This window comes from Drosophila willistoni (genome assembly GCF_018902025.1).
Source record: "Drosophila willistoni isolate 14030-0811.24 chromosome 2L unlocalized genomic scaffold, UCI_dwil_1.1 Seg72.1, whole genome shotgun sequence".
Taxonomy (NCBI): Eukaryota; Metazoa; Arthropoda; class Insecta; order Diptera; family Drosophilidae; genus Drosophila; species Drosophila willistoni.
Genome location: NW_025814049.1, coordinates 527,371 through 555,317, shown reverse-complemented (window position 1 = coordinate 555,317; position 27,947 = coordinate 527,371). Strand labels below are relative to the sequence as shown.

General features: G+C 38.7%; 8 protein-coding genes across 8 annotated transcripts; 6 read left to right on the top strand and 2 right to left on the bottom strand.

The window, feature by feature from the left end:
• The first annotated feature begins 348 nt into the window (after positions 1 to 348).
• Positions 349 to 1,127, top strand: LOC26529077 (vitellin-degrading protease). Its single transcript, XM_015179350.2, has one exon. The coding sequence runs from the start codon at positions 349 to 351 to the stop codon at positions 1,108 to 1,110; it is 762 nt and encodes a 253-aa protein (XP_015034836.1). The 3' UTR covers positions 1,111 to 1,127.
• A 794-nt stretch (positions 1,128 to 1,921) lies between these two features.
• Positions 1,922 to 2,912, top strand: LOC124460132 (trypsin-3-like). The gene has a single exon (XM_047010334.1). The coding sequence runs from the start codon at positions 2,123 to 2,125 to the stop codon at positions 2,882 to 2,884; it is 762 nt and encodes a 253-aa protein (XP_046866290.1). The 5' UTR covers positions 1,922 to 2,122; the 3' UTR covers positions 2,885 to 2,912.
• Positions 2,913 to 5,974: 3,062 nt separating this feature from the next.
• On the top strand, positions 5,975 to 6,768 carry LOC26530307 (vitellin-degrading protease). The gene has a single exon (XM_015179378.3). The coding sequence runs from the start codon at positions 5,975 to 5,977 to the stop codon at positions 6,734 to 6,736; it is 762 nt and encodes a 253-aa protein (XP_015034864.3). The 3' UTR covers positions 6,737 to 6,768.
• A 650-nt stretch (positions 6,769 to 7,418) lies between these two features.
• LOC124460131 (vitellin-degrading protease-like) lies at positions 7,419 to 8,335 on the top strand. The gene has a single exon (XM_047010333.1). The coding sequence runs from the start codon at positions 7,429 to 7,431 to the stop codon at positions 8,188 to 8,190; it is 762 nt and encodes a 253-aa protein (XP_046866289.1). The 5' UTR covers positions 7,419 to 7,428; the 3' UTR covers positions 8,191 to 8,335.
• A 5,431-nt stretch (positions 8,336 to 13,766) lies between these two features.
• Positions 13,767 to 23,463, top strand: LOC6637961 (protein stum). Its single transcript, XM_023182148.2, has 9 exons — positions 13,767 to 14,644; positions 14,706 to 15,116; positions 15,174 to 17,617; positions 17,683 to 18,241; positions 21,777 to 22,445; positions 22,512 to 22,617; positions 22,669 to 22,795; positions 22,861 to 23,055; positions 23,123 to 23,463. The coding sequence occupies exons 1-9, from the start codon at positions 13,851 to 13,853 to the stop codon at positions 23,251 to 23,253; spliced, it is 5,436 nt and encodes a 1,811-aa protein (XP_023037916.1). The 5' UTR covers positions 13,767 to 13,850; the 3' UTR covers positions 23,254 to 23,463.
• Positions 23,464 to 23,732: 269 nt separating this feature from the next.
• On the top strand, positions 23,733 to 24,652 carry LOC6637947 (eukaryotic translation initiation factor 3 subunit K). Its single transcript, XM_002061027.4, has 2 exons — positions 23,733 to 23,910; positions 23,973 to 24,652. The coding sequence occupies exons 1-2, from the start codon at positions 23,840 to 23,842 to the stop codon at positions 24,568 to 24,570; spliced, it is 669 nt and encodes a 222-aa protein (XP_002061063.1). The 5' UTR covers positions 23,733 to 23,839; the 3' UTR covers positions 24,571 to 24,652.
• On the bottom strand, positions 24,527 to 26,011 carry LOC6637932 (TATA-box-binding protein). Its single transcript, XM_002061028.4, has 3 exons — positions 25,928 to 26,011; positions 25,065 to 25,856; positions 24,527 to 25,000 (listed from the first exon to the last, which is right to left on the bottom strand). The coding sequence occupies exons 2-3, from the start codon at positions 25,839 to 25,841 to the stop codon at positions 24,722 to 24,724; spliced, it is 1,056 nt and encodes a 351-aa protein (XP_002061064.1). The 5' UTR covers positions 25,842 to 25,856; positions 25,928 to 26,011; the 3' UTR covers positions 24,527 to 24,721.
• A 251-nt stretch (positions 26,012 to 26,262) lies between these two features.
• Positions 26,263 to 27,525, bottom strand: LOC6637933 (immune-induced peptides). Its single transcript, XM_002061029.4, has 3 exons — positions 27,238 to 27,525; positions 26,412 to 27,175; positions 26,263 to 26,349 (listed from the first exon to the last, which is right to left on the bottom strand). The coding sequence occupies exons 1-3, from the start codon at positions 27,500 to 27,502 to the stop codon at positions 26,338 to 26,340; spliced, it is 1,041 nt and encodes a 346-aa protein (XP_002061065.1). The 5' UTR covers positions 27,503 to 27,525; the 3' UTR covers positions 26,263 to 26,337.
• Between the last annotated feature and the right edge of the window lie 422 nt (positions 27,526 to 27,947).

The following is a 27,947-nucleotide window of genomic DNA, read 5'->3' as shown; positions in this document are numbered from 1 at the left end:
CTGATTGGTTAATTTTCCTGACTTAAATTTTTGGGCATTGCCAATTATTTGTTTCTCTGGAGGATAACAGTTAATATCCGAACCGAAGGGACACATACACGCGCTTCGGTAGTATCTGAAGTAATTCTGATAATTTTCTGATTTGTTATATGAGTTTTCTAGTGTATTCCAAACCCAAATTGGCTCTGTTTAAAGTGATAATAAAAAATTATAACTATTATATATTACATAATTTGCACTTCCTGGATTTACAAGCTTTAGTCTCGCCAATTTACTATAATTTAACATGGTTCTGACTCTATATAAACGACATTCCCCCGGACATGGTTAATATAGTGAACCTTCACCATGTTATCAGTTAAAAGTCTTATTCCTGTGCTTGGACTGCTTCTTACTCTGTCTGGTAATGTCTCCTTTTTTGCTGATGCCATCATTGGCAGTCATTTTGCTGTTGACGGACAGTTTCCTTATCAGATTGCCTTGATATACGACGGTAAACAAAAATGTGGTGGTTCTGTGGTCACAAAGCACATGATCCTTACCGCTGCCCATTGTGTTACTGGATCACATCTGAAACTTTTGAAGATTATTGTCGGGAACATTTTTTGGAAATCCGTCAATGCACAAATCTTCGATGTTCAAGAAATCATCGTTCATCCAAATTTCAGCTTTGATACCAAAGATTACGATATTGCATTGGTTCGGTTGAATAAACCACTTATATTCGATAAAAATGTGCGACCAATTCGTTTGGCTCCTGCTGGTCAAAATTACAAGGAAAATTTAACAACAATTGTCAGCGGATTCGGAGATATCAATGCACGTAAGGATAGGCTAAGTGATTTGAAGTATGCACTCATACAGCTATGGGGTCGTAGATATTGCAATAGTGCCAATATTCCTGAACTAACGGATCGCATGATCTGCGCAGGAGATCCACTTGGAAGGCAAGGTCCATGTGAGGGAGATTCCGGTGGCCCATTAACTTTGCATGGCCATCAAATTGGAATTGTCTCGTGGGGATACGGATGTGGCAGGGCGTATAGACCGTCCATATTTACATATGTGCCTTATCTTCGTCAATGGATCGATGCAAATATCCATGATTAAATTTATAAAAAAATATATTTGTTTTGTTTAATTTTTCAAAAATTTAATTATTTTTATATATAATTATATTATATATTATTCTATATAAGATAAAGAAGATCTACATACAAATGTCATTTAAGCAATAAAAAATTCCACATCTTATGTGTTTCTTTCCAATAAAAATCGGGACAAGAATTATCTCTATCCATGTGATTATTGAATTTAGTAAAATGACAATCTTTTTTTTTAATATATTAAAATATTTGACATCCCCTTGGCGTAATATTCATACCATGCACCCATAGGGTGAAATGGTATATTAAAGTCGCCAAAATGTATGTAACAGGCAGAAGAAAGCTTTTCCGACCCCATAAAGTATATATATTTTTGATCAGCCGAGACGATCTGGCCATGTCCATCAGTCCGTCCATATGAACACCTAGATCTCAGAGACTATAAGACCTAGAGCCACCAAATTTGGTATGTAGATTCGTGTAGAATTTGCAGTTATAAAGTTTATTTTAAATTCCGCCCAAGTAAATTAATTAAAACTGGTGTTTTCGAAAACTAGCAAAGCTAAAGTCACTCACTTAGATGTGTTTATTATTCGCGCAGATTATGATTATTTAAAATGTTTGCCACGCCCACTTCCGTCTCTATAATTTAGAAAAAAACCGATTGCCTCCCACAATTGTCATTATTTTTGTATATTTTTTCTGTTTGAAACTACAAAATTATTTTTTATTATATAAACTATCCAATATTTATGAAAATTCAGTTTTTTTTTTTATAAATAGAAACTTTAAATCGTTAATCGTTAGATTAAGCGGAACCTTCTGTACCTGTTATATAATTTATCCAGACTATTTAAAGATTATTTATAGTGACAAAAACTATGATTTATAATTATATAATTTGCATTTCCTGGTCTTAAGTCAAATAGTTTCGCCAATTTCACGCAATTTATCATGGCTCTGATCCTATAAAAAGGGCATTTCCCTAGGCATGGCTCATATAGTAGACTTTCACCATGTTATCAGTTAAGAGTCTTGTTCCTGTTCTTGGCCTGCTACTTGTCCTGTCTGGCTGTGGTTTCTATTTCGCTGAAGCCATCATTGGCGGACAATTCGCTCGGCCAGGACAATTTCCCTATCAGGGTTCCTTAATAGTGAACAATAATTATCAATGCGGCTGTTCTGTAATTTCAAAGACCACGATCCTTCTCGCCGCCCACTGTGTTGTGAACACCCATGCCAACTGGGGGAGGGTTCTTCTAGGCACCAGCGATTTAAGTGTTGGCGATGCATCAATTTTCTATTACAATAAAATCATCATTCATCCAAATTTTAACCAGGCGACCAGTGATTACGATATCGCATTGCTTCGGTTAAGTTCAGCAATTCAATTTTCTGATAGAATAAGGTCAATTCGTATGGCTCCTGCTGGTGACAATTACCTGGAAAATTCAACAGCAATTACTTCTGGATTCGGTGAAATCGATCATTTGAAGCATTGGCAAACTCGTTTGAAATATGCACACATACAGCTTTGGGGTCGTAGATATTGCAATAGTGCCAATATTCCTCTCATAACAGATCGCATGATTTGCGCGGGAGATCCGCTTGGACGGCAAGGCCCATGTACAGGAGATTCCGGTGGTCCATTAACTTTGGGCGGCCTCCTCATTGCAGTTTCGTCGACGGGTTTCGGTTGCGGCACGCCATATCGTCCGTCTGTATTCACATATGTGCCGATGGTTCGTGCATGGATCGATGCAAATATTAATGCCTAAAATAAAGAGATTCACATTGGTTTTGAGATTCCTTTATTTTTATTGTGGTTCATTTTATCTTTCAAAATGTATTTTAAGATACTTTTGGAGTACTTATAATAACATATTATTATACTTATCTGTGTTATTAAAATTTGTGTCTACGAATTTCGATATCCCAAATTTCCAAAAATTTTAATTTATTACATATACCCTTTCATATAAATTCATGATTAGCTATGATGCTTTGCATGGTCAGTCGAAAACAATGACTTTTCTGAAAAAATCGTTAATAACTCTTTATTTGTTATGCAATTGTCTTCGAAGTTAATTTTTGTGTGTTAAATATACATACTAATGTGGGAAAGGTCTGGCAATCCTATTCAGCCAGCCCTAGTTCAGTCAGCTGACTCAAAGAAGCTCAAGACAATCTGGCAAGTAGAGCTGGGAATCCATCGATGGTTGCTCCACTCGATATTTTTTCCATCGATGGAAAAAACCATCGATACTATCGATGGTACCATCGAATATTTAAACGAGTTATTCAACATATATATTTTGGTGTCGTTTTTCAATATTACACAGTTTCAAATATTCATATGTCTATAATCATCTATACGAATTATCTAGCGTATAATTTAACTATAAGTTAGCCCTTTATAAATTAATTCAACCAAAAATATATTAAAAAGACTTAAGCTTGTAATTTCTGAAATATTCTTAAATAAAAAAACAAAATGTATAGTTTAAAGATAAAAACAAAAGAGTGACGTCCTAAGTCCAAAAAACGAAAACTAAAAACTCTTTAAGCACAACAAAACAATGGGCGATTTCCAAACTTACTGCTAATAAGAGGTTCTTATTTAAAAAAAAAAAAAAAAAACCAAAAAAAACCTTACAAAAACTTGTCCAATTTACAAGAGGAACTGCCAGGGTTAAATAGGTACTTTGATAGAATTAAAGTACGTAGACCTGTATGTAAAGAAAGGCAGAAAAAACAATACATTGCAATTTACTTACACCCATGTTGGACCCAAAAAGAAATTCGATATATCGACATCGAAAAATTTCCATCGATTTATCGCACTCCATCGGTTCCATCGATAATATCGATGGTGCCATCGATGGTTTTCCCAGCTCTACTGGCAAGCCGGTCAGACAGAGACGCATTAAGAAGACGAAGTTAAAGACGAAAAGACGAAAAGCCAAAAGTTTAAGAAGTAAAGACGAAAGACATTAAACAATTAATTATAATTATATCTACTATTAACTAAAACCAATACTTATCTTAACATTAAATAAAACTAATATAAAACTATAACCGGGACTGTGTTTATTCATAATACAATACCCCAGTCCCACACTAATAATTGTGCTTAGTTTAAGCAAGATTGTATTTCTATATAAAATAGCTCCCAGAAGCGTAGTAAGTCCTACACTTTGTATTTTTATAGAAACTACTGCGAATTGTCGTTAGATTCAGCAAAACTTCATGTACCAGATTATTAAAAAAAAAAAAGTGATTACAATTTGGAAGGACGATAAGTATAATTCTAAATTATAATTACATAATTGCATTTCCTGGTCTTAAGGCATTTAGTTTTGCCAATTTCACGCATTATAAAATGGTTCTGACCCTATATAAATGGATTCTCTTGGACATGGTTCACATAGTAAACTTTCACTATGTTATCAGTTAAGAGTCTTGTTCCTGTTCTTGGCCTACTTCTTGCCCTGAATGGTAATGGGTTCTTTTTTGTTAATGCCATCATTGGTGGGCAATTTGCTCGTCCAGGACAATTTCCATATCAGGGTTCCTTATTAATAGATGGCTATAACCGATGTGGCTGTTCTGTAATTTCAAAGACCACGGTTCTTACCACTGGCCACTGTATTGTGGGACGACATATCACCTCGCTGAAGGTTCTTCTAGGCACCAGCGATTTAAATGCTAACGATGGACAAATTCTCAATGTTAAAAAAATCATTATTCATCCAAATTTTAATGTTGTGACCAGGGATTATGATGTTGGACTGCTTCGGTTGAGTACATCAGCTCATTTCAGTGATAAAATACGATCAATTCGTTTGGCTCCTGCTGGTGACAACTACCTGGAAAATTTGACAGCAATTACTTCTGGATTCGGTGAAATCGATCCGTATAGAAATAGACAAAGTCGTTTGAAATATGCACTCATACAGCTATGGGGTCGTAGATATTGCAATAGTGCCAATATTCCTCAACTATCGGATCGCATGATCTGCGCAGGAGATCCGCTAGGACGGGAAGGCCCGTGTAGGGGAGACTCCGGTGGCCCATTAACTTTGCATGGCCTTCAAATTGCAATTTCGTCGTGGGGTTTCGGTTGTGGTGCGCCGTATCGCCCGTCTATATTCACATATGTGCCAATTGTTCGTGAATGGATCGATGCAAATATTAATGGCTGAAATAAAAATAAAATCACATTTGAGTGGATTACTTTATTTCTGTTAGCCTTAAATTTCACTTGTTTGTATTGATCCTTTCTCTTGAGGCAAAACTTTTTCTCGCAAACCTTTTTATCTCTCTGTGTGACGATCCTACTTTACATCAGAGGTATCGATCCATAGCTCGTGCGGACACTTTTCTTGGGTATTATTAAAGGTTAACACGAAGTTCATTTGATAGCGTAAAAACTGAAAATATGAATTCTTGGGTTGTTATCTCTTTCATTTCGTCGATTGAGAATTTGAGGCAAAATTTGCGAAGTATAAATCACACACACACACACACGACAATTTGTGATGGCTTCCTTAATTAAAATTAAATTAAATTAATCTATTCCTACACAAACAGCCATTCGAAAGACCAAAGTTCGTCCCTTACCATTATTTCATTCCAACTATTTCCATGGATCGTTTCTTACCTGTTATATAATCTTCCCACCATATACTAAATAAAGTATCCGACCTGTTAACAAAGATAAGAAATATAAATCTTAATTAAAATATATAATTTGCATTTCCTGGTCTTAAGGCATTTAGTTTCGCCAATTTTATGCAATTTATCATGGTTTTGACTCTATATAAACGGCATTCCCCCGGACATGGATCATATAGTAAATTTTCACCATGTTGTCAGTTAAGAGTCTTGTTCCTGTTCTTGGCCTGCTACTTGTCCTGTCTGGCCATGGCTTCTATTTCGCTGATGCCATCATTGGCGGACAATTCGCTCGTCCAGCACAATTTCCCTATCAGGGTTCCGTAGTTGTCGATGGCGTTAATCAATGCGGATGTTCCGTAATTTCAAGGACAACGGTTCTCACCGGTGCCCACTGTGTTGCGGGAGCCACTAACAACAGGGTGAAGGTTATTCTAGGCACCAGCGACTTTAATGAAGGCGATGGACAAACCTTCGGGGTTAAAAAAATTATCTCTCATCCAAATTTTAACTTCATATCGAGGGACTATGATATCGCATTGCTTTGGCTAAGTAGACCAGCTCAATTCAGTGATATTATAAGATCAATAAGTTTGGCTCCTGCTGGTTCAAATTACCTCGAAAATGCAACAGCAATTGTCAGCGGATTCGGTGAAATCAATTCACGTGGGGACAGGGAAAGTCGTTTAAAGTATGCAAAAATACAGTTATGGGGTCGTAGATATTGCAATAGTGCCAATATTCCTAGTATAACGGATCGCATGATATGCGCAGGTGATCCGCTTGGGCGGCAAGGCCCATGTAAAGGAGATTCCGGTGGCGCATTAACTTTGGGTGGCATTCAAATTGCAATTTCGTCGTGGGGTTTCGGTTGTGGGGCACCGTATCGCCCGTCTATATTCACATATGTGCCAATTGTTCGTGAATGGATCGATGCAAATATTAATGGCTGAAATACAAATAAAATCATGAGTGGATTACTTTATTTCTGTTAGCCTTAAATTTCACTTGTTGTTTTCCCATGGGAGTACATTTTATTGATCCTTTCTCTTAAGGCAAAACTTTTTCTCGCAAACCTTTTTGTCTCTCTGTGTGACGATTCTACTTTACATCAGAGGTATCGATCCATAGCTCGTGCGGACACTTTTCTTGGGTATTATTAAAGGTTAACACGAAGTTCATTTGATAGCGTAAAAACTGAAAATATGAATTCTTGGGTTGTTATCTCTTTCATTTCGTCGATTGAGAATTTGAGGCAAATTTTGTTCACGGATCATTTTGCGAAGTATAAATCACACACACACACGACAATTTGTGATGGCTTCCTTAATTAAAATTAAATTAAATTAATCTATTCCTACACAGACAGCCATTCGAAAGACCAAAGTTCGTCCCTTACCATTATTTCATTCCAACTATTTCCATGGATCGTTTCTTACCTGTTATATAATTTTCCCACCATATACTAAATAAAGTATCCGCCCTGTTAACAAAGATAAGAAATATAAATCTTAATTAAAATTACATAATTTGCATTTCCTGGTCTTAAGGCATTTAGTTTCGCCAATTTCATGCAATTTTTCATGGCTCTGATCCTATAAAAAGAGCATTTCCTTAGACATGGCTCATGTAGTAAATTTTCACCATGTTATCAATTAAGAGTCTTGTTCCTGTTCTTGGCCTGCTACTTGTCCTGTCTGGCCATGGCTTCTATTTCGCTGATGCCATCATTGGCGGACAATTCGCTCGTCCAGCACAATTTCCCTATCAGGGTTCCGTAGTTGTCGATGGCGTTAATCAATGCGGATGTTCTGTAATTTCAAGGACAACGGTTCTCACCGGTGCCCACTGTGTTGCGGGAGCCACTAACAACAGGGTGAAGGTTGTTCTCGGCACCAGCGACTTTAATGAAGGCGATGGACAAACCTTCGGGGTTAAAAAAATTATCTCTCATCCAAATTTTAACTTCATGTCGAGGGACTATGATATCGCATTGCTTTGGCTAAGTAGACCAGCTCAATTCAGTGATATTATAAGATCAATAAGTTTGGCTCCTGCTGGTTCAAATTACCTCGAAAATGCAACAGCAATTGTCAGCGGATTCGGTGAAATCAATTCACGTGGGGACAGGGAAAGTCGTTTAAAGTATGCAAAAATACAGTTATGGGGTCGTAGATATTGCAATAGTGCCAATATTCCTAGTATAACGGATCGCATGATATGCGCAGGTGATCCGCTTGGGCGGCAAGGCCCATGTAAAGGAGATTCCGGTGGCGCATTAACTTTGGGTGGCATTCAAATTGCAGTTGGGTCGTGGAATTTCGGCTGTGGGGCACCTTATCGTCCGTCCATATTCACATATGTGCCAATTGTTCGTGCTTGGATAGATGCAAATATTAATGGCTAAAACAAACAAAAAAAAATCACATTGGAGTGCCTTCAGCCTGTTACATACATTTTGGCGACTTTAATATACCATTTCACCCTATGGGTGTATGGTATAATAACAAAGTTAATAATAAAAGACACTATTAGTGACTCAGTCGTTCTTATGGGAACTGTATGATATAGTGATCCGATCCAGCTGAGTTCGGCATGTTCAACCCCTGCAGTATATCATCCATTTATTCATATATGGTTGAATTGACAAACATCAAGTCAAGAAACAAATAAAAGAAAACCAACTAAGTTCAGTTTTTGTTGGCTTGAATTTTTAAAATGTTTCAAAATATTCCCAAAAAGAACAGGCACTTTTAAAAATTCTTAATTACACTAAATAACCAGTTGATATTTATTCTGAAATTTCTCTATTAATTTCGGCTCTAAATATGTTCAAGCATAAATATTTTTAAAACTCTTATTATTATATTTTGAAAGTAACCAAATTAATAACAAGTTTTTGTTACTACTTCTTAATTTTATCTATATTAATATTAAATAAATTGAAAATATTTAATTCATTAAATATATATGATTCTATTTACTGTCTTATTGTTAGATCTAAGAGATCATTTTTGTTATTGAAAACGTTTTATTGGGTCAAGGATTATTATTAGATGAAGTAAACTTCAGTGAGTCAAGCAAATTCAGTAATCAGGCAATCAAGGGCAAGTAAATTCAGTAATCTTGGTTGCTTTTCATATACATACTAACTAACTAATACATACGCATAGAAATAGAAATAATAATTTACTTAAGTTCTAGGTGCGTCCTGTAGATGAATGGTTGGTTGGTTGGATGAATACATACAGCTTAGTTACTTACTTACTTATTGTGTAATGGTCGGTCACAGTCAATTACAATTAAATGCCCTTTCATGAATTCGAATTCCCCCACCCGACCACCACCACCCATAAACCCAACCCAGATGGTGGCCCAGCTATTTGCTGTTGGTCAGCAGGTGGGAATTGCCCATTGCCCAGATTTGCACACGCAAACCAAAGCAATTGATATTAATTTATGAGTCAATGTGGGTCATAGTCATACCATCGCGTGGGAAGATCTTTTAGTGTATTTTGTTTTCGATTTGGGTTTTTTTTCTTTTGCATTAGCTTGTTGCTAGGGCTAGGCAGGATGCACAATAAGGTGCAGTTGCAAATGATAGGAATTAAGAGAATTTTTTGGGTGTGGGCATAATTGATTAAAAACCAAACCATACCCCAAAGATTGCTTATGCAGAAAAATTACTTTATACCAATTGTTTGTGTGTGTGATCTGCTCTGGTCAGGCGGCATTTTTCTTTCGTTGTTTTTTTGGTATGGTCATGTCCCAGGCCCCTTTGAAGGCACACCATTTGCAGTCAGTTTGAAAACAACTTGGCAGTGCCAAGTTTTCATGTCCAAGGCGTATTTATGTCAAGCGGAAGTAGGTTTACTGACCGCGTGTGTATATGCTTCTTCGGCTCCTGAAAAAAAAAACTTCGACTCTGGACAAAAGAGTCAGAGTCAGAGTCAGGCGTCGGCAAAATACCCAACCAAAAAGAAGAGAAATAGAAAAAGTAAACGCGGCTAGTATAAGGAAAGGTATTTGCCTGCTAAGGATTAGTTTTTCTACGAACGGCAAGTGCAGTGCATCGTTAACGGATCGATGCAAATGCGCTTGACTTCTATCTTATTGCGGGTATTGAAGAGGTTTTCAAATTGTTTTCGGAAAACCCTAAAAAAAAAAAGACAAAAATCTAGTGTTTTTTTTTTTTTGCCAATGAAACAAAGAAGTTTTCCAAACTATGCTAATTTGTGAAATTTTCTTTAAATTATAAATTCAATTAGAGACTTGAGTTTTGGCTATTTCAGACGGCATTTTTTTTTTCGGACAACGACGACGACATTAGCCAAGGATATTGCATACTTGAAGGGTTCCATGCCCCTTTCGCCCCCCTCTGTTTGTGCTGAAGTGCGCCGAAGCACCGAGTAAAAATTTGTATAAAGTGTTGTTGACTTTTTACCGCTGCACAAGGCAAACGTGAAAAATTGTTGCTATTTTGACCCCATATACATATGTACCTACATATATTCATTTCCAAGGAAAGAGTGCAGTGTACTCGGGCTCTATCGATGAGCTTGAGGTTGAAGGAAGTTTTTAGCGTAAAAAGGAGGAAAGGAATAGGTACATTCAGTAATGCCATCTCGGTCATGCCATGACATAGAGTGAAGTGCTCTAACTTTATCCAACTGATACTAATAGATCCCAGAACCACATGATTGATTAATGAAGGTCATAAAATTGTTATGTTGCCTATTGTATTTCGTGGTTTTTCTTCTACTCTTTTGTATCTTGTATGCACATCGCGTGTCATGTGCAGGTTGTAGTAGTAGACCCAACCAACAGGTGAATCAAAAAGTTTCCTAAATACAAACCCCAAAAAAAGAAAAAAAAAAACACCAAGATGAATATAAGTCAGCACGCAAACAAAATCGAAGAAAAACCGCTACACCTACAATTTGTCGAAGAAAAAGTGCCTTTTATCCTGCGTGAATTTTAGTTAAACTTCACACCTGATGGGGCACGAAAGTTCCAAAATAAAAGAGCTGTGAAAAATGTTCAACTCCGTAGGAGCACTTGAACTAATAATTCGAGACGGTAAAATTTAGTTCAGAAAACCATGCCGCTACAAAATCCATGACAAAATCTAAATTATAATCACCCAATGACCCAAATTTTTGGTCAACTCTGCGAAAAAATGGTGTGCAAAAAAAAAAAACAAACCAACAGAAAAAAGTGCGTGTAATATTAATCTAGGTTTTGTTATTTTTAATCAAGTCAGCCGGTTTTTCCATGCAGCACAAGGAATCAAGTACAGTAAACACTCTTAACTAACAGCAATTTGTTGTTGAGGTAGTTCTAAAAACTGAAATATTATAAATCAAAAGACCATGATAAGTGTTGGAAGGAGTATTCAAAACAAATCTACTTCTTTTGAATAAAAACAGCTGATGGCCTATTATGAAAAGCCATTTGAAACCTTAAATGTTGAGAAAAATTCCATGTACTTGGTTTAAGAGCCACCATATAAAACACATTTTGAAAGAGTGTATGCATGATAATTATCACGATACCCTCAAAATTTGCTTTAAAAAAACTTCTCCAAATTATTGAACCGACTTTCTTCTGGTTTGAATCTCCATATTTAACGGAGTAGTAGACTTTGAATTTTGATATAAACAATTTTCTCTCAATTTTTAGACCGTATTGCCCTTTTACTGGCATCATTTTGGCTATTTATTTAATTAAATTAATTTATTGTAATTTTGAAATATTTAATAAAAGAACATAAATGATTCCTCATGAAATGATTTAACTAATTATAGTATCACGGAAATATTTCCATGTTTGGGAGAAGGTGAATAAATATTAGTTGCATACTTTTAGGCAAAAACATAACAATTTGAGAGTGCATTGTGCGAAATGTGTTTAAGGGTTCTAATTTGTGAGTGTTTACTGTATATATAGTATATTTATGTATATATATATATTTTGCGTCAGCGTCATGGCCTTACCGGTCTAGTCACTTCCTGAGCGCCAAATTGTGTCACCAAAAAAAAAAAAGAAAATAAACTAAACGAATTTCGTCTAACACCACATAAAATGTAGGTTAAATATTAGGCTCTAAACCCCAAAAAAAAAATCAATGCAAACCACATGCCCATTTGACTAGCAACGCAACACGATTTGACTTTACTGGGGAGAGGTATGGAACCCCTCTAAAAACACACACACACACACTACACACACTATAGGTACTTCATATTGGTATAGGAATAGTTGCATACGTCACTTGGGCTTAAATATTTGCTTCGACTTTCTTTTAAAGTCATCTTCAGTTAAACTTCAAGTGCAATCACTAATGCGGCAATTTGCAACATGCAAGGCAGCACTTGCAACAAAACTCAACCACCTTGCCTCAGCCACCTAATCTACCTGATACCACCCCATCCTCTTCATCAAGTTCTGCTCTCGTTAGCACACACACACTCAGATATGGAATTCCCCTTTTGGAGGCATTTGGGCTTGAGACAAGGCGCTCTCGTTGCTCAGATGTCTGACTTTATCAGACGAACACGCAGCTATTTATAGTAGTGAAATGCCATTAGAAAATACAATAACAAATAATAGTATATAATAATTACGATTTTCCATTTTTTTCTTTTTTTTTTTAGTTTTTTACATATATATTTTCGGAATGAAAATTTTTGTTCAACTACCTTGGGAGCTTGAGGATTGACTTGGGCTTTTCAGTCGTCGCGTGTACGTCGCGCGCTGACATTGTAACGGACGGACAGAAGGCCGTGAAGAAGAGAGATGGGTTCAGAGCGAGAGTGTGCGGGTGTGTGTGTGTTGTGTGTGTTTGTGCTGTTGCTTCATATAAAGGAGAGAAACGTGGCGAATTTTTATACCCTAGCAAGTGTTTTGAGTTACTCGTTCCTTTCGATTTTCCATCCAAGAATGACTCTACGATTTGAACCAGAGTAATTCGATCTTCATATAATGAAATTCATAAATATGTTTGAATGACAGATATATAGTGTAGTTAACAGATTATATATGGAAATTATTAGAACTGTATCTTATTGTGTGCATCGGTTAATTAATCATAAATTATTATTATTAACTATTATAATCGCATAAATACTTAAAAAGTTGTTCGGAGACCCGCTTTTTGTCACGCGAATCGTTTTCATGAGTGTATCTATGTGATATAGTTGTCTGATTTTCGAGAAATTTGGCACATTTATTCAAAAAAAAGTATTAAGCTAACAATTTGTTATGAAAAATGCTTTTAAATTAAGAAAGACTTTAATATCACCTGTTTGAAGCTTTGAAGACTGTATAATATAGTCGTCCAATCTAAGTGAAATTTAAGTCAGTGATAAGCATGACTATTGCACCGACATGTGTTACATCTTTTGAAAATTTATTGAAAAATAATAAAGTTATTAACCCAAAAGTTTTTTTTAACCTATTAAAGAACAGCCGCCATATAATATTGTTGGACGTTTAAGACCAAAGTTGGCACAGATATTTTTAAACGTGTGACAACATTTTTGTGTATCGCATGCAAAACTTTTGATCTAATATTTCATTTTTTACCTATTGTTTTTATGGAAGCAATGTGATATTATTTTTCGATCCAGCTGAAACTAAAGCAAAACCCTTGAATAAGACTTGATATAGAAGGACTAGGAGAAATTCGAGTTAGTTAGGAACGAACATGAGTATCGAACATGACTATTTAATGTATTCGTCGACGTACTCATCAAGAATATATATATTATATGCCTGAATATGATTTTCTCTAAGCGTTGCATACTTATGACGAAAACTAATATACCCTTTTTGGCAAGAGTTTACAAAAAAATAAAAACAATACATTCTCTCTTTACATATTTAGCGAAGGACAATATCTTTACAAGGGTGACGGAGCTTTAATTTGATTTTCGTAAGCATTATGGAGCAACAACAACAACAACAACAACAGAAACAACAACAACAAAAACATTATCTATCAATATTGTAAGGACCTAATCGACACGATCCACGAAGAGAAGATCGCTCTACAAATGACACAATATGCAGCAAACATTATCGTATTCATCATCATCGCCCTCGCCCACAGCCACGCCCATTATTGGAAAAGAACAACAAAAGCAACAACAGCAGCAGCAGCAGCAATCGACTACGACAACAACGACGACAAGGACAGAAAATCACAACAGATGCCATCCATCCATTATATCCTTAGATTATAGCTATCATAGCAATATGCCGCCATCGACTTATTCCCACATTCATTCACGCCAGACCACACCAAGGCTGAGCACTACAATTGGCGATATCGATGGTGATAGTAGCCATCAGTATAATAGTTTATTTGGTGATCCGGTACCTCCTCTTGAGCCCGCGGACTATTATGCCACAAACTCGGCATTCGAATCGCTGCGAACTGGAGCCGTCTCGACATCGGTGGATTTACCTAGCTCCGAGGAAGATGCCCTTGTGGCTGCTGTGGCATTGATTAGCAACGAATCATCCAGTGCCAGGGAGAGGAGACTCTTTCCAAATGTACCATACTTATCCACCTCTAGCTATGGTCGAGGAAGTGGCCATCGATTATCGTCGTTGCCGCAACTGAAGCCACCGGATATACAAATCCTCCCAAATTCCAGCGGTGGTTCAAGTTCTGACCAAATGAATTCACCCAATTTTCGTTTCTTGGCTCCCGATGATATACTCAATAAGCCGGACTTATATGATTTGGAGAAGATCTACCATGACGATGATATGGCCACCCAAGTATCGGGGATCAGTCAAGTGGCCATGAGTAAAGTCAGTGCGGAAAGATGCCACGATGATAACTGTTCCAGGTAAGCGAACAGAACATTGGAACTAAGATGAACCTCACTAAGATTCTTTACCATTTTTTAGTGTACTTTGCGATCCCTATGCCAATCGTGACTGGTTTCGTCCTGCCACTCAGCATTTCCCGGAATTCAGTCGTATACCGAAATTACGTCCCAGTTCGAAAATGATCATGTCTATGAGACAAGAGGAGGCACCGCTCTCCCCATTGGCCACTATGATCCAAGACATGAATAGTTCTAGCAGTGGTGGCGAGGAGCGTCTGGGTTTAAGTGAAATGGACATAATACTCTCACCCAAAAGCTATCTAGAACAACAGCAACGAAGAGGGGATCAAGGAGTCGAGAGCTATGCAACACCGCCATCCTTACCACCACCACCAGCTGCACCACCTCCCTGCCACGAAGCAACCACAATAATGCGTGAGATGTCACCCATAATAATCAAGGATTCAATTTCCGTAGGTGGTGATTATCGGTAAGTGATTGGAGTTGCTTTTTAGGCGTGAGCCTTAATTTTTTCTCTTTTCTACAGAGTGGAACAGCCACGTCTACACAAGAAGACTGCATTTACCATAATCACAGAACGTTCGCCTCAGTCCTCAAGGGCCCAGAGTCCTAAAGGCCGAAGAACTCCGTCCCCTTCACAACCGCCGCCAACACATATTTCACCTGCTGCAAAAAGACACGCCTCCATACAGTCGACTTCGACGACCTCATCGTTCACGGCTAAATTAAAGCCACCAATAAGAAGAAAATCCCTCACAGGTTCGCGACTACCACAGCTGCCTATGGAGAACTATGGGAGATCTTTAACCATGCCGGCGGATGATTCACCTCGCCCGTCCGTCCAGTTTAATATGAGTGGACGGTATAATCGCAGCAAACTGGGTACACCCTCAAAGGGTATACTGCAGCAAAGAGATTCGTTGACATCATCGATAGACACTTATACGCCACGTAATCAGAGACGCAGCTCGATTGCCCCGTTAAAAATTAAGAGCATGGAGACGTTACCATTGATCACAGATCCCTATCGAAGTTCCATACCACGATTTCATCATTCCAATATCGACTTAATTGGACGGGAACCCACAGTTATACCACCGGGCTCACTGCCTCGTCCCTTGAAGCCAAATGCGAATCCCACACGTAAGCAACGTGGACTACTTCGCGTGATGAATAGAGAAGATGCTGCCGCTCGTCTCGCACCCTCGCATATCCCGCCGCGTTCCAATTGGAGCAGCTTAGATGATTTAGTGATGGACTTGGGACAACGTTTAAAACCCATAAATCTACGGCTTAGCCAAGCGCAACGACGTCGTTCTAGCTCCACGTCCCCCGAACGTCGGAGCTCTACGCAAACCGCTTCCGATAGACGTAGCTCTAATTTAAGTAGTATTACTGTGACCTCAGATCTAAGCTTTCGTCGGAGACCTTCACTCGCAACATTACCCACGACGACGGCAATGAATAGAGCACGCCGTAAATCCATTCATGTGCCAGCTTCCGCTCATCCCAGTCCCAGGCGACAATCGGTGTATGGTAAGGATGCGAAACATGGAAAGATTGTCAAGCCCTCCACATTATCACCGATTATTGGAACCCCGAATAAGGATAGTAGTACACCGCAAAGCCCTTTGCATGGTCTACAAACGTTGGACACCCCATCCGAAGTATCTACGCGACGTGACTCTATATCCCGTATACCAATACGAAGTCGTCCGGAATCCCGGATGGAGAGTTCACGTGGCAGTTCGCCTATAAAGGATTTTTTAGGCACTTCGGGAAGAACTTCGCGAGCCAGCAATAGTCGTTCTCCGTCGAGAGCTCCTTCGAGAGAGAACACTCGTACTCCTTCGCGAGCTCCATCAAGAGAGAATATCCGTACACCGTCACGAGCTCCTTCAAGAGAGAATATCCACACATCTCGTGCTCCATCTAGAGAGAACTTCCATACACCATTTCGTGCTCCTTCAAGAGAGAATTCGCGATCAATATCAAGAGCCTCTACCCGAAACATATCAAGAGGTGGCGCAAATGGTTCTCGTTCCAACTCTCGACTGGAGCATCACCGTGAAGTAGCCAACAATTCTCGCTTGAGCATACATTCCTCACTCAGATCATCAAGTATTTCGCCATCCACTTTAACAGCGCAAAGTGGTGCCCGTGGTGTAACGCCCAATAGACGAAAATCCATATCACTATCTCCGCAGCGACAAAAACAAACACAACGCAAACCTTCGAGTCCAAATCGCAGTTCACCGACCCCCATAAAAGAGCGACGTAATTCGCGCTCTCGCATACCCACACGTACGTCTTCTCCCACGTTGACGTCGAAAAAAACCGCGAATCATGATAATAAAACGAAAACAACTGCCGATCCAAAATCAAAGGGAAAAGGTCAAAAAAAGGAAGCACCTAAGCCCAAAGAGCTAGTTAAACCCAAACCCAAAAATGCAAGTGCCAAAAAATCACCCACAAAAGGGCCGCTCCCTAAACCCGATGCAAAAAAATTGTCAACAGCAAAGACGACGACCAAACCCAATGGGAAGACACAAGTCCAGAAGAATGGAGAGATTGATAAGACCAAAACATCAAACAAGAGCAATGCCATTAAATCATCGACACAGACTCCTGGAAAAAGTAAATCCACTGCAGAACCCAAGAAAACCTCAACGACCCCGGCGGTGGCTAAGAAAAAACCGAGCACTCAAGCCTCAAGTGGCTCTGAGGTTGCTCCATTGGCTGCTCATGTCAGCAATGCTGTACTCCAGGCAGCCGAAGTTTTACCCGCCGTGACGCACAGTGAGGAGACACCTACAAATACGAAGAATGGCCAAAATCAGAGTGGTAACCTAAACAAGTTGGTGCGCATGAGTTCGAGACTTAGTCTGCTTAGCAATAAGAATCGTGCGGATTCTCCTCAAAGTCGAAAAGTTGCCGCAGTCGCAGAGAGCAGTCTGCAAGAAGGTGAAGGTAAGTCAAGACCACAAAAACCCCTAATCTCCCTCGATCTCAATTTTCTGCAATTTCCGTTTTAGAACCCAAAAGTCATGATGCTGCTGCTGCCATTTTAGAGAAATCCCAAAAGACTCTAGAAACTATACAGAAAACTGTCACCGAGGCCACCGATGAGATACACAAGACCATCAATGAGAATCTTACCGATTTGAAAACATTGGAAAATGATATTGGCCTAGCCGTTGAGAGCGGAACGTCACCGACTCCCAGTGGCGTCACAGTGATTGGCAAACCATTGCCGGACTCACGCACAGGCACAGCCGATGGCAGTAATGCCTTGGAGAGCGGGACGGAAGTGCAAAAATCACCTTTGCCACCAACACAACCGATTGAGGCATCTGTATCGGTTGTAAATGTGGAACATCCCGCCACTACGTCTATATCTGTCGTCCCTGAGGTGGAATATGAAAGTGCTGATCTGATCAAAGGTGATAGAACTAAACTGGGAGCCTCTGAATTCGATGTTCATCATGTGATGCCACCAGAAAGTGGAGATGACTTCAAAGTGGACGCCAAAAGACGATCTCCAGATGGACAAGGCGGTTCCACTGCAGGCAGTGGTGGCGGTGGCATGGCCAAGTAAGTAATATTTTGAAATGATACTACACCTAATCTATTATTTATTTAAATTGACATTCAGCATTCATTTTTTACGTTGAATTCTCAACTTTTTCTTTCTTTTGCTGAGATCTTTTATGTTAGTCCACCTGTTTTTTTTTAATATGACTAAATGTCATTTTAGTTGCAATTCTCGGGTGAATCAATAGGAAATATTTATATACATATTTTAATTTATGATAAATATTTAACGATTCTTAGGTTTGATAGACAAAATTTCGAAAAATATCAGAAGATTTTCAGTCGAACGAATTCACGTTTTACAAATAGCTGAAAAGATGAAAATTCTTCTACAAATTAAACGATGAATCATTACGAACGTTAAGAGATCTTTAGATTTTATTCACAAGATTCTTAAACTCCAATAAAAGTACTACAATTTTTATGAAACTTGAAAGGATAAAAAATATTTGTAAGAAAAGTTATAAAAATTTATAAGAAATGTTTTAAGATCATCAAGATTTCGTTTAAGAGATTCTTAGATACCATTAGAATCATTATCCCGAAATGATTTAACATCCGCAATGTGTTATTTTTTTTGATAAGTTATTCAGGTTGTTGCGAATCTTTTTGAACTTTTTTAAACTTTGATTATAACCCAGACTTTTTTTAAAATTTATTTATTTACACTTTCTTTCCGTTGTATTACAAAATTTAAGAATTTGCCTATAACTCGAATAAACAAACATTACTACCAGGTATTCGGCATTCGTTTTGCCCAATGTTCTCCACAAAGGCTACTAATTTTTTGCCACATTCGTAAAGTCTCCAAAACAATAAACAGCCAAGGCTTATATGTAGTTAGCCAGACCCAAGACCCTAGCCGAGGGCAGGGCTAGGTGAAATTTACATACAGGAAACCCCAGCCAGCAAGCAACAACAAGAACAAGCCACCGCATAAAAACTTTAGACTGCCTACATGTGGGCTACATAGTTTCTCGTACTTTGGGCTCGTACTCTCGGGTTGGCGTCCGTGTCCGGGTTCGGGGTCCACGCCAAGCCACTCATAAATGCGTCAATAAATTTTGAAAACAAAACGCGAGGCGAAAAAGGAAAGGCAAAGGAAAGGAGGAGTGAAGACCATACGAACGCCTTAAAGGAAATCCGTTCTCTACCCTCTTTTTCTCCCCTCGACATGCCTCTTGCCCACCTCCCTGTCATCGTCATTCGTTGTTTTACGCGATGTCCTTCAATGCATTGTTTGCCCACCTGCCTTTCTGCTCTCCTACCTCCTGCCCACCTATTTGCTTGCCAGGCGACTAATTACAGTAAAAACTCTTTTGATTGGCATACTCTTATGCCGCACAGTGGTTCAATTTGATAAATTTGCTGACATTTTTAAATTGAAGTTCTATATTTTAAAACTTGAATAGAAAATTGTCCAAAAAAGGTAAAAAAAAATTCTCTAAAACTTTTAAAACGATTTAAAAATATTATAATCAAAGATTTTATATTTAATATAATATATAATTATATTCTCAATAATGCAGAAATATTTTCAAGATGCATTTAATATTTACGGTGATCATTAAACGTAAAACAAATTTTAAAAATTCAAATAACTTTAGTTTAAAATTTTTGTATATTTCTTTATTGAAGACATTTTACTCATAATACCCACGGTAAAGCACAATGGTTTAGCGACCACTTCAGGGAGCCTTTACTGTTGCAATTGGCGTGCCAAGTAGACGCAGGCAAAAGTTAAAGTTTCCTTGCCGCAATAACAAATCAGTTTTGGCCGGACAATCGCGCTAACCGCAGCTCTCACCACTCCGTCTTCACAATTATTTTGTGACCAACCAAAAAAGAAATCATAATGTTGGGCAAAAAGAAGAAGAACAACAAAAGGAATTCGGTTATATTCCACATAGATCTGCCGCAAGATTCGCTCATTGATGCCGATAAATATTTATTTAGGTAATCTTAGTTTACCCATTTATTCATTAACATGAAAAAAGCACTCAACTCATTATGGTTGATGATGGGTCTCGACTCAAATACTTTGCCAATTATCGCATGACCTTGCCATTAAAATTAACTAACCAAACAAAAAAGAAAAAGTCTTAAGTGAAAGCCAAAACAACAAAAAAAAAAGGAAACTTTTTGCCTGTTGTCGTTGTTGCCGTTGGGTCAAATGAAGAGTAAATAAATTGTCGTCCTTCAAATTAAGTTTGGTCGTTGGCTCGTGCACAAGCTTTCCAATTAGTTGGCCAACGCACCTCAGACGAAGAAGAAAAATTAAATATTCCTACATAAAATAATATATGATTATATGAAGTAGCAAAAATTGTGTAAGCTCTCATAGGTGGCTTACCATATCAAAAACGTGTGTCGCGTGTGATTTTCTTTCCGTTTTGGTAGTTTTTTTTTTTCGTGGGTGCCAGTTTTTTAATGGGGAATACCAAAAAAATTGAAATGCCATAGCAAATTTATGCATAGCCATTAAAATTATAGTCACGCTGCTAAGTTTTCAAAAAGTTCAAAATCGTTAGCATATAACATATAAAGGGCGTAAAGGGGAGAAACCATATCTAGGTACATAAAAATGTGCATATATTCACAATCGACATTTAAAACATTCAGTCATATGAGGAATAAAATGAATTAAGTCAAAACTAAAGTGAATTGTGTATTTAGGATATTATTTGTAGACATTGATTATTACAATTTGATAATATCTTTCTCTGTTTTTGAAGCAAGCGACTCTCAATAAACTATTCTAATCTATTTATCAGTATGGTTCAAAACTAACGCCCCTGCCAATCATTTGATTTAGAGTTAAGACATTTTAATTGTGTAGCCAATGACGATTTTTAGTTGATTTTTATATGTTCAAGTGCTCCTTGTCGCGTTGATTCCAACAAAGGTGCTGCTTATATCCAAAAGAAGTTTAAATTCGAATTTTTTGTGGATCATAAACTCAGACACTGAGTGCTATCCAAAACAGACAGATGGAGACAGACCATAAGAATAAAGCCCCAAATTACTTTTGATAAATGTCGTTAATGGTCCTTAAATAGACGATATAGAAAAGGTGCTTAGGTTTTACCCCTAGATAGCGAAGGAAATGCCAAATGCCAAGATTTATCAGACCAATTGGTAGATATATATGTACATACATACATATATTGCCTGTTTTTTATCAGACATAGCCTGAGTTTTTCGTTTTCCAGGAAATATTTAATTATCCTTCAATTGATACTAATTTGTCTGGTTGAAATGGCTTGTCAATTCAATCTTTGGTTGGCACACTGCCCAGTGTCTGGCACAATGCCCAGGTCATTTTTTCTCCTTTTAGTAATCTATTATCCTTCGGTGCATACTGCATATTTTTTGCGCCATTACTTTTGATTGCTTCCTTTTATGATGGCCTCATATGGATGGATGGATGGATGTGTGTGTACTTGACCTGACATTCAAGTCAAGGCCAAGAGGCCCATCAGCAATATACTAACTGATTCTATAATCACTTTTGTTTTTGGTTTTTTCTTTCTAGAACTGGCAGTCAAGAGGAGTTTCTGGAGGATAAAGAGAATAACAACAATAATAATAACAATGCAAAGGGTAAAAGAGGTTGGTGTCGTTGCTGTTCGAATCTGTTCATGTCCTGCCGACGATCACGTTGCTCCCGCTGCTGTTGCTGTTGTTCACGTAAAGATGCAGTTGAAGAGCAACCAGTTCTGCTATCCAATAGTGCCACAAGTAGTGCCACAACAGCTACAAATCTGCAAGTGATTGATGAGCACAAGCCGACAGCTAAGAAGAGGCCAGCCAAGGATTGGCTACGCTCAGTGGTTTGTTGTCAAAATTGTCGCAAGAAAAAGAAAGAACAACCAGAGGCAATGCAAGCCACCAATCTTAACACAATGGGACCAAAAGGAAAAGGTGGCGCCGGCGGCGGTAGTAAATGTGGACTTTGTCTAAGTAAAATATTCTGTTGTCGTTCGGTCAATAAAGTTGATCCCACAACTGGCGATGAGACGGAGTTCAAGAAATGTTGCTTCTGCATACCATGTCGGCGCAAGCGAGATCCAAAAAAAGCGTGGCAATCGGCTCCCCCAGCTGCTGATCCGGAAATGGGCATAAAGCCCACAGATGCAGCTGTTCTGGAGGGAGCTTCTGAGGCTGAAGCAGGACTTTCTATAGCCGAAAGTAAAACCAAAGAGTAAGTACTTCCACCAATTATTTCAATTTATTTGTACATTTTATGAATGAATTGAAACTTTTCAAGGGGCTGCTGCAAACGTTTTTGGCTCATGTTGTTCTGCTGCCGTAAGAAGCAACGTCGTGGAACTGAATCTCGCCGGCAGAGTATCAGAGCACCACCGCCAAGTGAGGTGAGTGGAACAATTGAGTGACCAAGTCATTTCACTAACATTTCGGTTTAGGACACGCGACGTAAACTCCATAACGATCTGGTAGAGTATACATCGAAAATGAAAGGAGCCATTCCTGTTTTACCGCTCTATTTGGCTTGGTTCTGTGCCTTCTGCAATGTGGTCTTTCCAGGTTCAGGTTAGTTTTTACCCCAAGCGATTTAGTGAAACTAATAAATAATGTTATATTTTTTTTCCCTGAAGGCACCTTGTTATCGGGTCTGTTTTGCTTGTGTGTTGGAATACCACGATTCTCACAATTCGATAGTGCCCGGGCACGTATTGGTTCCTTTATTATCAATATTATTGTGGCAGTAGCTCAATTTTTAACTGTCCTGTTTTGTTTTGTGGGCTGGGGATGGTCTATATGGTGGGGAACCATAATGTTAAAGTGTGCAAGTAAGTTTTAAATCAGTAAACACATAATTTAGTCATTTTTCAAATTCAATAATCTCTATTATTACAGGGAAATTGAGCAAAATCAAAAAAGTGGAACGTCTGGAACTGGAGGAGGAGCAGCGGCAGGCTCAATTGGCTGCCGCAATTGATAAAAATGGTGGACATGTCGAGGCAGAGGTTGATGCGACGAAAACTTAAAGCCTTACATAGAATTTTTTTATACCAATAAATTGTACATAATTTTGTACAAAACATGTAGCTTCCACATTATAACAAAAAACAAATTGCCTACACTTCCAATTTCACTTCCAAAGCAGGAGTAAAGTGGAATAAAAACAAATGTCTTTCGAATGATAAATAATAATATATAGCTAATATTGAACATAATAGTAAATCATTAAACTTCCACTTTCCACTGAAAACTTTAAAAAATGTAAGACTTTTAACTCTAGGGAGGCATATAAATGGGTCACTATTAGAATGGGACTCCTTTAATCTTTTTTATGTAACTTTTAATTTATATTCTAAGATTTAAAATATCTGTCAAGGCATCATACAATATTTTAAAAATGTTTGTAACGGTTTTGAAGTGCAGACGATAAACTCAAGTTCTCATCGAATCGGAAAATCGATAACAAAAGGTATCGACTACTTTAGAAAGTAACCGATGCTTTGGTTGTTATCAACGTTCACACATCTCTAGCGCTGCCGAAAAAAAAGAATTTTGCGACGACGACAATATTTAGTTTTGCACATTTAAATTAAACAAATTAATCTGTTAAACATGTCGCATTTGGTGAAAATGGAGAATGGCCAAAGTCAGACCATCCAAGAGATGTTGGGTTGCATTGAGCGGTAAGTTCCTCAACAATAACAATACACGCTTGGAACATAACCTTAAACTTCCTACATGACAGATACAATCCGGATCATTTGAAGATTCTCGAATCGTATGTCCAGGACCAGGCCAAGAACAACACCTACGATCTGGAAGCTAATTTGGCCGTGCTAAAACTTTATCAATTCAATCCACATATGCTGAATTTCGAAATCACCTACACCATTCTGCTGAAGTGTCTCACCAACTTGCCACACACAGACTTCGTGATGGCCAAGTGTCTGTTGTTGCCCCAGCAGATGAAGGACGAGAATGTCCAGACGATTATTGATTTGGCTGACATACTGGAACGTGCCGACTTCACCTTGTTCTGGCAGCGGGCTGAGGTTAATCGTACCATGTTCCGTCACATAACTGGATTCCATGATTCCATACGCAAGTTTGTGTCGCATGTGGTAGGCACCACATTCCAAACTATTAAAAAGGATCTGCTTAAGGAGTTGCTCGGCGGCATTGAAGATCCCACATTGGAAAGTTGGATTAAGCGCAACAGCTGGAAACATCAGGGACAGGATTTGGTGGTAGTCGCCACTCAGGATGATAAGATCAAAACAAAGAATATTACAGAAAAAATTGAATTTGATAATGTTGGCGCTCTGATGGCTCAATGCCTGTGAGCAGGAGGATGTATTTGTGCTTAGGTTGGACTACATTTTATACGAATAATTACAAAAATACAACTAACTACAAATAGTTTTATTCCGCGTTTTGTTTTTTATATTTTTATATTTATATATGACTTACACACTGAAAAATTACTTAAACCTATTATGACTGCTTTTTGAACTTTTTCAATATCGGAAATATCTTGTCGAAGGCATCATAAATCTCTTGCCGAACTTTTGCTCCAGTCAGCACAACTTTCCCTGAGACGAAGATTAAGAGCACAATACGAGGTCGCACCATTCGATAGATGAGACCTGGAAATAACTCTGGCTCGTAACTACTGAAATTGCAATGGGTGAGAACCAGACCCTCCAATCGTATAGGGAACTTAACATCACAGGAGCCGACCATGTTCTGTATCTTGAAATCCATAAATTTGGCCTGCGGAAAAACAAAGTGAATTAGACAATTGCACTAAATTGGCCTAAAAAGACTTTGAACTCACAGGGAATCCCAGTTTCTGTATAATTCTTGCATATTTTCTAGCCGCCAATCTCGAATCATCCTCACTTTTAGCTCCTGTGCACACCATTTTGCCGGAACTAAAAATCAATGCCGTAGTTCTAGGCTCACGAATTCGCATAATGACGGCAGCAAAACGTTTGGGATTGTACTCAGCATTACGGGCATGTAGAGCAATCTTTTTTAAATCCAGTTTACAGCACAAATTCACTGTCGAGACAATGTTTTGTAACTGTGGGACGATTCCGGGATCAGCAGAACCCGGTGTGGCCGGCGTCATGGGCGTTGATGGTCCCATTGTCTGATGTATATTACTTAGGCTATCGCTAGCATTGCCAGCGCCTGTCACAGAGCGTTCACTCATTGGCATCATATGCGACATCATGCTCTGTGGCGTCTGGGGCTGCATAAGGGACTGCGGGGTCGATCCACCACCACCAGGCTGCTGTTGTTGTTGCTGCTGCTGATATGATGATGAGTAGCTTTGCATTTGTTTGTGGGCCAACGGCAAGGTAGGCTCATGCCCAAATAGTGAGCCACCCCCTCCGCTGCCGCTGGCGCCGACGGAATTGCCATCCGCTTGATGTGACTGTTGTTGTGCTGATGTTGTGACTGATGGTTCTGTATGCAATGGAGGAACTGCTGCTGGAGGCGGATGGTACACTGGATTTGCAACAATCTGTTGATCCGCCTCCATTTGGTGATGCATCGGCGTTCCAATACTAGGTATTGAAAAGTTCGGACTGAGCATTTGATCCATGTTGTGGCAGGGTTCCTATCCGTTTAAGATACGCCAAAGTTGAGAGGTAAATAAGTGAATATGTTAAGGAATGTACACACTCAAACCTGTGTCCTTTTAGTGTGGAATTAAATAAAAAAATATAAATATGCCGCCGCGTCCGTGTCTTCTTACTAGTGATGGAAAAATAATTTGTGATGCTATCGGTGGTGTCTATCGATGTTTATATGTTTGTCTATCGATTTCTTTAATCTCCTATCGATATAGAAATATTTTACCAACGCGGAAAATTTCGAAACAATAGTGGCTCACCTTGTTTTTCTTCTTTCTATATGATATAGTAGCTTAAAAATATAATTTGTTAACCTTGCGTTTAATAACAATAGTAATTTCTCACTTCTTTAAATCTAGAAAGTTGCATGGTAATAATGTATAAACTCTATTTTTAAGAAATCAATTAATTTATTTGTTTTATTCTTTCATGGATATTAAACATCTATATACTTTAACAATCAGTTCAGCCGGAGTACTGTAAAAAAGTTGTTGCAATGAGTTTATTTATTTTTTTTTAAGAACTGGCATATTACTTACATGTTGGGGTGCCCGTCCCCGGCCTGAGGTAATAGCATTGCCGTTTGAATCCAAAGTAACTGTACGACCATCGGGACGTCTCCATACAGAGAAATTATCATTCCACACTCCCGCCTGATCATCTCTAGCCACGAAATTCTCGCCTTGAACACGGGCGTCGGAAATGTCACGCCGGCTACGACTGAGTTGTACGTAGCGCCCATCTGGACGAACTGCTGTCAAAGTATCTGCCTGCTGATTAACATAGCGTCCATCTGGACCACTTATAAATTGGGGACTACGACGACGGCGATCAGTATCGAAGACTACACCGCGGTCAGGACGAGACACTTGGAAGACATCACGCTTGCTACGTGAGACGTGATAGTTTCCTCCGCTGGCAACGACAACGCGATCCGGACGACTCACAACGAAGTCGGGACTGCGGCGTTGGCGTTGAGCACTGTAGGCTCCGTTAGTGTCAAAATCTACAGTACGACCAGGGCGTTCGACATGGAAGGTGTCTCGACTGTTGCGGGTGACTTCATAGTTTCCTCCGCTGGCAACAACAACGCGATCCGGACGACTCACAACGAAGTCGGGACTGCGACGACGACGTCCTGTGTTGAAAACTACAGTACGATCCGGTCTACTGACTTGAAAAGTATCTCGACTATGACGAGTTGCGCTAGCCCCACCCGCTGAAACAGTTCTATAAGTATTTCTATTATCCAATCCAGGTCCATGGGTAGCTGTCACAGCAGGCCCGCTAATACTATGAGTTGCTATAATAGAAAGTTCTCTATGTTCATAACAATTGTCAGCTTCTGTCTGAGTTTCAATTTACCTGGTACTCCGCCTCCATTTTTGCGATGGACAAAAGTATTGCCATGTTCGTCGGTAAAGACATGTTCTCCGCGTTGCGGTGTATTCTGGAAAGTGCCACCAACTCCATCCACTTGATAGGGTCCTTCATTCTGACCGCGTATATAAACCTGTTGACCAGGTGAACCGAAGACATGTGGTCCATTGCGTCCATCATAAGTGTGCTGGGGTTGGCCATTTGCCAGCGCGACCACCACCAATAATAATATTAAGCCCAAAGAACGCATAATGCTGCTGCGAGGTTTGAATTGGAACTGACTGTCTAACTGCTGTCAGGGAGATGAATTTATACTGGAACTCAACTGAAAGCTCACTGAGAGATTCCCCACAACTTGATAACAGAGCGTGCATTAATGGGAAATTCACAATAAGACAGCCTTACAAATGGCATACACTGACCTCCAATAATCAGTAATCGTTTAGGTATAATATATAAAGTACAAGTAATAGGTTTAAATATCTATTACAGAAGGTTCGCTAAACCTTTTAGTATTGTTTTTCATGCTAAATATGTATCTAAAAGATGCAAACATAGTTATGTGTATAGTATGTCCAAAACAGACATCCAACTTTCTTGACCTAACCCAATTCCTAGAAAATCTATGTAGAAGAACAGGTTTTATTTACAATTGGGCGATTCCAATCTACTTCTATATTGCTTTTCTATCACAA

Excerpts from the sequence above, each read along its gene's own strand:
- LOC26530307 (XM_015179378.3), top strand. The coding sequence starts at position 5,975 with ATGTTGTCAGTTAAGAGTCTTGTTCCTGTTCTTGGCCTGCTACTTGTC.
- LOC124460132 (XM_047010334.1), top strand. The coding sequence starts at position 2,123 with ATGTTATCAGTTAAGAGTCTTGTTCCTGTTCTTGGCCTGCTACTTGTC.
- LOC6637932 (XM_002061028.4), bottom strand. The coding sequence starts at position 25,841 with ATGGATCAAATGCTCAGTCCGAACTTTTCAATACCTAGTATTGGAACG. Across the intron at positions 25,001-25,064 it reads TACAGAAACTGGGATTCCCT|GCCAAATTTATGGATTTCAA; the intron begins GTGAGTTCAAAG and ends GTTTTTCCGCAG.
- LOC124460131 (XM_047010333.1), top strand. The coding sequence starts at position 7,429 with ATGTTATCAATTAAGAGTCTTGTTCCTGTTCTTGGCCTGCTACTTGTC.
- LOC6637933 (XM_002061029.4), bottom strand. The coding sequence starts at position 27,502 with ATGCGTTCTTTGGGCTTAATATTATTATTGGTGGTGGTCGCGCTGGCA. Across the intron at positions 27,176-27,237 it reads AAATGGAGGCGGAGTACCAG|CAACTCATAGTATTAGCGGG; the intron begins GTAAATTGAAAC and ends TTTCTATTATAG.
- LOC6637961 (XM_023182148.2), top strand. The coding sequence starts at position 13,851 with ATGCAGCAAACATTATCGTATTCATCATCATCGCCCTCGCCCACAGCC. Across the intron at positions 15,117-15,173 it reads TCCGTAGGTGGTGATTATCG|AGTGGAACAGCCACGTCTAC; the intron begins GTAAGTGATTGG and ends TCTTTTCTACAG. Across the intron at positions 22,446-22,511 it reads GCCGAAAGTAAAACCAAAGA|GGGCTGCTGCAAACGTTTTT; the intron begins GTAAGTACTTCC and ends AAACTTTTCAAG.
- LOC26529077 (XM_015179350.2), top strand. The coding sequence starts at position 349 with ATGTTATCAGTTAAAAGTCTTATTCCTGTGCTTGGACTGCTTCTTACT.
- LOC6637947 (XM_002061027.4), top strand. The coding sequence starts at position 23,840 with ATGTCGCATTTGGTGAAAATGGAGAATGGCCAAAGTCAGACCATCCAA. Across the intron at positions 23,911-23,972 it reads ATGTTGGGTTGCATTGAGCG|ATACAATCCGGATCATTTGA; the intron begins GTAAGTTCCTCA and ends CCTACATGACAG.